The sequence below is a fragment of the Aythya marila genome, assembly GCF_965140915.1.
Source record: "Aythya marila genome assembly, chromosome: 2".
NCBI lineage: Eukaryota > Metazoa > Chordata > Aves > Anseriformes > Anatidae > Aythya > Aythya marila.
In genome coordinates, this window is record NC_139043.1 from 110,421,561 (window position 1) to 110,427,583 (window position 6,023).

The 6,023-nt window shown below is 37.5% G+C and overlaps 1 protein-coding gene across 1 annotated transcript; it reads right to left on the reverse strand.

The window, feature by feature from the left end:
- Nucleotides 1-1,108: 1,108 nt before the first annotated feature.
- On the reverse strand, nucleotides 1,109-5,204 carry PPDPFL (pancreatic progenitor cell differentiation and proliferation factor like). Its single transcript, XM_082754056.1, has 4 exons — nucleotides 5,057-5,204; nucleotides 4,133-4,222; nucleotides 3,945-4,044; nucleotides 1,109-3,555 (listed from the first exon to the last, which is right to left on the reverse strand). Exons 1-4 carry the CDS (start codon nucleotides 5,109-5,111, stop codon nucleotides 3,543-3,545), a joined length of 258 nt encoding a protein of 85 aa, XP_082610182.1. The 5' UTR covers nucleotides 5,112-5,204; the 3' UTR covers nucleotides 1,109-3,542.
- Nucleotides 5,205-6,023: the final 819 nt, after the last annotated feature.

Consider the following 6,023-nt stretch of genomic DNA (forward strand, 5'->3'; position numbering starts at 1 on the left):
TACTGATGCATTTCTCCAGGACACCCTGGCCTTAGCCTCCATGATGCCAGTGGTGAGACTGACACCCAGCCAATTCTGTCAGTCCTCTTCTGTTACGGTAGATACTGAATCTCAGTGCACTCTAAAGATGACAAAACATTTTTATCTTGTACCCTGTACTGCTACTTCAGCTAAATAACTAAGGTGGGATTACAGGTTTTGCTTTATGGGTACAACTGAAAATAAATTCTCTTGAAGCCAAAGATGGCAAAGATTTAAGAAGATGCAGTGCTTGACAGCTAAGAAAACAATGTTTTGAATGTACAGGCCCTTCCTCTTCCTGTTATGAGTTGATTTTATAAAAATATTCTCTTGCAATTGTGCCCCATCGTAATGACTACAGAAACTTATATATTTCTACTTTTGAGAAAAAGCCAATAGTGTGACTCTGAACATAAAATTGATTATTGTAAGTGGAAGCTGAATCTTCTCTTTTGTACAGGAAGGTGACACAAGTTTGAGAAACAGTGATTTCTTTTTCTGCAGTTTGAAGCATAGAGAAGCAGAAAAAAAGAAAAAATAAAAAAAAAAAAAAAAAGGAAAAAATGTTGTTTTTGTTTTTCCCTGGCTTCCTCCCATTATACTGATCTGATTCTCTTCGTTGTTAGTGATAGCCATTTTCTATTACAAAGACATATCTCCTGGTGACCACATGCAGTATATTTCACACCTGCTACTGCTTAAAATGGCATGTGACAAAGCGCACAAGAGAAATTTGACAGAGTCCCTCCATAACTGAAAAGTCAGCCAGCACACTGAACATGGTCGTGGTCAAAATTTTCATGGTCACCAGCTGTGAATGCAATAATCCAATAAATATTTTGCACACAATATTGATCCTGGCACTGAATGAACCCTGTTTAGGTTTTCCTTTGCTGAAGAGTTGAGAAGTGACATTAAAGGTGTGCTTTCATGAAGAAATAATATATGATTAGTTAACAAAAATAAAATAAAGGAAAATGAAGAGGGATTTGCACATATTTTACATTTCAGGAAGGTGTGATATCACAAACAGAAACAAAGCTTTAAAGTAAGTTACAAATGAATGCTAAAGTACATTGTTTATGGGAGTCTTAATCAATGCACATATTAGAAAAAAAAAATATTCCTGACAACTCAAATTGAGTTTGATTTGTGGTTCATTCTTTTATTGAAAACCTGTTTCTTAAGTGGGTTCACTTATCATTCTTGCTTCTACAGAACAGGCTATTATACAAAAATAAAATCTAATTTCTTAGAAATAGCTATAGTCCTTACAGTTAATCCTTACTCTTGTACATTCAATATATGTAGTATGACAGTATGATACTTTTTTTTCAATATGCAGTATGACATATGATGCTCTCATAAAGTCTCTTTAGCTCACACGCAGGCAAGAAAATTCTTGAAAGAAAAAAGCAAATTTATATTTCTTCCAAATTCTAGCCACCTTGACATTGCAAAACAGAATCTTTAAGGCCATCACTGTTGTATACTTGGAAGTGGTGGTGTCACAGTCCCTGGGGGTGTTCAAGGAAAGGTTGGACCTGGTGCTTAAGGACACGGTTTAGTGGGTGATATTGATAGTAGGGTGATGGTTAGACCAGATGATCTTGGAGTTCTCTTCCAACCTTAATGATTTGGTGATTATTATTTACATTTTGTCCTACCTGAATTCAGATTTTATGTATGTATAGTTTCTCAATCTTAAATTCTCTCTATATATTTTTTTTCTTTCTTTCTTCTATGGCTCCAAGCATCTCCAGAAACAGCTTGAATCACCCTTCCAAAATTAACAGTCGTAGATTCCTCTTCCCTTCTTTTACAATACAAGGTTACATTAAAATGTGTCTTTTTCCTACATTATGTTTCACCCCTCTTTTTTTCAACTCACATAAAAGTTTAAAGTGGCTAAAGAAGGTATGTCACTCCTCTAAGTTTTCAGTGGAATTCTGAATTTTTCTACTTTACATGACCAAAATAACATTTAATACCAAAAACAAACAAGAAATAGTGAATAACAGTTTGTATTAGAGCCCCAAAATAAGTCACATTAAATCTTTATTAATACAAAAAAAAATCTTTATGTAAAAAATAGTTCATTCTGTACACTTAGAGAAAGGATAAAGATGAAGCTGCACAACAAAAATAAGATAAAAAGATACAACAAGGTAATTTAAAGATTCCTGAAACTGTGTGCTTATCATTATGTTCTTTTCTGTTGTCATGTGCCAGGCATCTATTACCTGCACCAAAATTATAAGCTTCCTGAAACTGGTGCTTGATATACTTTAGATTTTTAAGCATAACCATAACAACTACTACTTTATAATGCAAAAATGTTACACTTATATTGAAGTTTGCGATTGTTACTTCATCCAGTGATGGACAAAGGTCAGATAGATTTGGTGACAGTACATCAAAAGCTTGCATAGATGCACAGAAGTGACGTCATCCAGCAAAATATTTGTAATTTTCTATGACCATTGATGCATTTCAGTCATACCCAGTAGAATAAACAACCTGATGTACTGCTTTGCAGTGCTGAAGGCCAAATGAAAGTATACTACAGTACATTTCAAAGCAAGATTCATGACAAAGGTAGACTTGGTTAATAACATTATTTGAGTTGAACATACTGCCAGTTCCTAGACCTAAGAAACTAAGCTGACAGACAGCAGTGAATACTAATAGTCACTTGAGAACAAGTGGGTCTTTAAGAGGCAGGTGAGAGTAATCTAAAAGTAAAACAGAGCTGCAGGTATCAACTCTGATTACGGTTGCTCTTCTGCTTGGCAAATGTCAGAGTCCATTAGGATTACTGGTTTCTTGTATCTCTGCTATTTTATCTTTAAACATGCATAGACGTGAATGAAAGTTGTACCTGTGCATTTAAGGTTGGGATCTACACACCCAGCTGGAACAAAGAACAAACTGATTACTGTTTCTTTGTGTAATCAGGCTTTATAAAACCAAAGTTATTAGCAGGCATGCTTGTAAACTCTGCTCACCGTTAGTGCTACTGAATACATGATAAAAACATACACCTTACAGTCCAGAGTAGGAATGCTCTGTTTTTATCCTGTTTACAGCAGAGTCATTGTCTACAGAGCTGACATATTTGAGGTAAAACTTAGATACAGTATCAGCTATTGCAAAGTCATCCCATAAATATATTTCTCCTAAACCTACACTATCTTACATCTTTTTTTCCTTTTTTCTTTTTTCTAAGTATCCAAGTAAGTCATCAGGATATTTAATCCAGGTAACTTTCATTAGTCATCTCAAATTATAGTAACTCTGTAATGAAAAAGGTAAGTCATGGACATGTCCATTAAGCAACATTGTTTAAGCTACTGCCAAATCTTTTTTTTTTTTTTTTTTTTGAAAGTACACCTTTCCTCTCTCCTAAACGTTTTGTTGTCTTCTCGCAGTTGAACCCGGACATTCAGAAGATCCCAAGCCTCTTGGAAAAATAAGTCTGTGCATAGTATCTCAGTCGGTAATTCAGTTTGCTGTCATATTCAACTGTTGGCACTGCAGAAGTATATATACAAAAAGGTTATGCATAAGATTATCATTACTTTTTCCACAAAGGTATTTATCTGCCTAAGTATTTTTGGATTCATTCATGTAATCTTTTTAACAAAGTAAAATGGAACTGCATAAGTAGGTGTGCAAGTGCTACAGGTAGATGATTTAATAAATATTGCTACAAATGACAATAATAGTCACTAGCAAAATACATAATATGAGTCCAATTATTAAAATGAAAATGTGGGAAGCTTCTGAAGCCATACCCTTGCAGTATCTTTTTTTTAAGTTATCAAAATAGCATTGTTCCCCCAGATTGTTTTAGCTGATTATGACTTGTTTAATAACACTTTTACCAAAGGGAAAACACAATGAGTAAGAACAGGACTCACCTGCTTGCAGATAGTGTTTTTCTGCCAACAGTTGGTGGAGATGGCTCACAGTGGAAAAAGCTTTTTATCCACCAACATTTATCAAGTAATTCAGGTAACCCTGGCAAAAGGGAAAAAGCTCGCACTGTTAGACACTAGCAGAATAACAAACAGAGGGACTCCAGAATACTGCAAGAAGGGAACAATACCATGAAATGCTTTGTCCTGGTCTGCAACATTCACAGGATCTGAAGAGCAGGAGGAGCTGGAAGAAACACTGGATTCTGAGTTCTGTCTTGCTGTTCACAGAAAAGACGGACATACATTATGGAAAAAATGAATGGATTTCCATACCAATACATTTTCAGACCTGCTAGTATCTCAGATAAAACAATGTTTGTAAAAGATAAACTTAGCTACAGGCACTTAGCTGCTGAGTATGGCTTCAATATTTTATATACCAATTTACTTTGGTTGTTTAGGTGTAAGCTTTTAACCTGAGATCAAAATGATCTCAGTCTACTTACAAAAGCATGTTGAGATCTGCTTGTACAGATTTCATGAAATCAGCAATGTATCTCATGATCATTTACACAGTATACTATAATCAGGCACAAAACAACATCTATACCTTCCATTGTGATACAATTAAAAGTACTGTATTTGTACTATAGCATTGCACCTTGTGCTACAGGGTCTTAAAAAGACCAGATGTAGTCTCACACTGGCAACTGCTTCATGTACTAAGAAACAAATCTGTGATTTGATAATGCATTCTAAATCTGCAAAACAAATATGAAATACAGCTAGAAGCCAAGATTTGTTTGCCTAATGTTTTTTCAATGTCATGTTTTACAGTAAGAAGATTGATACCATGCATTCCTAATGAGCTATTCTAAAGAGGAAAAAAAAAAAAAAAAAAAAGTAGGTGAATAACCAGAAGCAGATACTCATTAGCAAGTCAAAAAAAAAGACCACAGCAAAAACACCCTCTTGCCTCCAGCTCATTCACAAATCTCCCGAAACACTTCCTAACTTTCTCCTGCGGCAACAACTCGGGTGTCTCTCAGCCCCCGGAGCATCCCCGAGACGGGGGGATCGCGGGGCAGCTCCGCACCCCCCAGAGCACTTACTGCGGTAGTACTGGTTCTTGGCCAGCAGGCAGCCGGCGGAGGGTACTGAGGCCATAGCAGCAGGGAAAACGCTTCTCTCCAGTGGAGAAGCAGCCGTCGGGAGGACCCTATATAGATGGGTCACGGCGGCGGGTGGCCCTCCCCGGGGGCGGTGGGACGGGACGGGACGGGACGGGATGGGACGGGATGGGATGGAGCCAGCTCACGCCGCAATGCTGCCCCCAACCCGTGTCCCCTCCGTGCCACCAACAGTACTGACAGTGGCACGTGCTTGGGGCACAGCCTGGGACTTCTTCCTCAGGGCACTTTTCCGTGGTGCATTAAAAAAAAATAAAAATCTTCCCCTCAATAAATGCACAACCCTCTTTACATTTTTTTAAACCTTATCTCAAGGCAAATTGTCGTAAAATGTGCTGCCTCCCCTCTCACAGTCTTTAATGGTGAAAAAGTAACTTTGGCTATTTGAAGTGCTCCTGCTCCACAAGGAAGTATTTTATCACTATTTTTTTTCATAACAAGAGTCATGGGTCAGAATATGGGTGGTGTGTGATATACCATGGTACTGCAATGTATCTGACCGCCTGAGTACTGTGCCCTATCTCAGATGATAAGGACATAGTTCATAGTAGTTCCTCACATATTTCTAAGCATATAAATCGTACTGCAGGGAAACTGCTTGTAAGATAAAACTTGTACAGCAGCTGGGCCAGATGAGCCTTTTTACTGACCTGCTGCCTGAATCTTTGACAGCGTGGTGGTCTTTCCTGAGCAAAGTCTGAAGGGTCACCTTTGTCAAAACTACAAGACTGAGACATAAAACAGTTTGCAGCTGGGCTGGTACCAAGAACTTGCATGAATTAACTATTATCTTGTTATGTAAAAAAGCACCAACAAAGTAGAAAATTCTGCAAGTGCTTTGATACCCATTTCACAGCTCTTCCTTGCCCTGTGTCTGGGCATCTGTAGT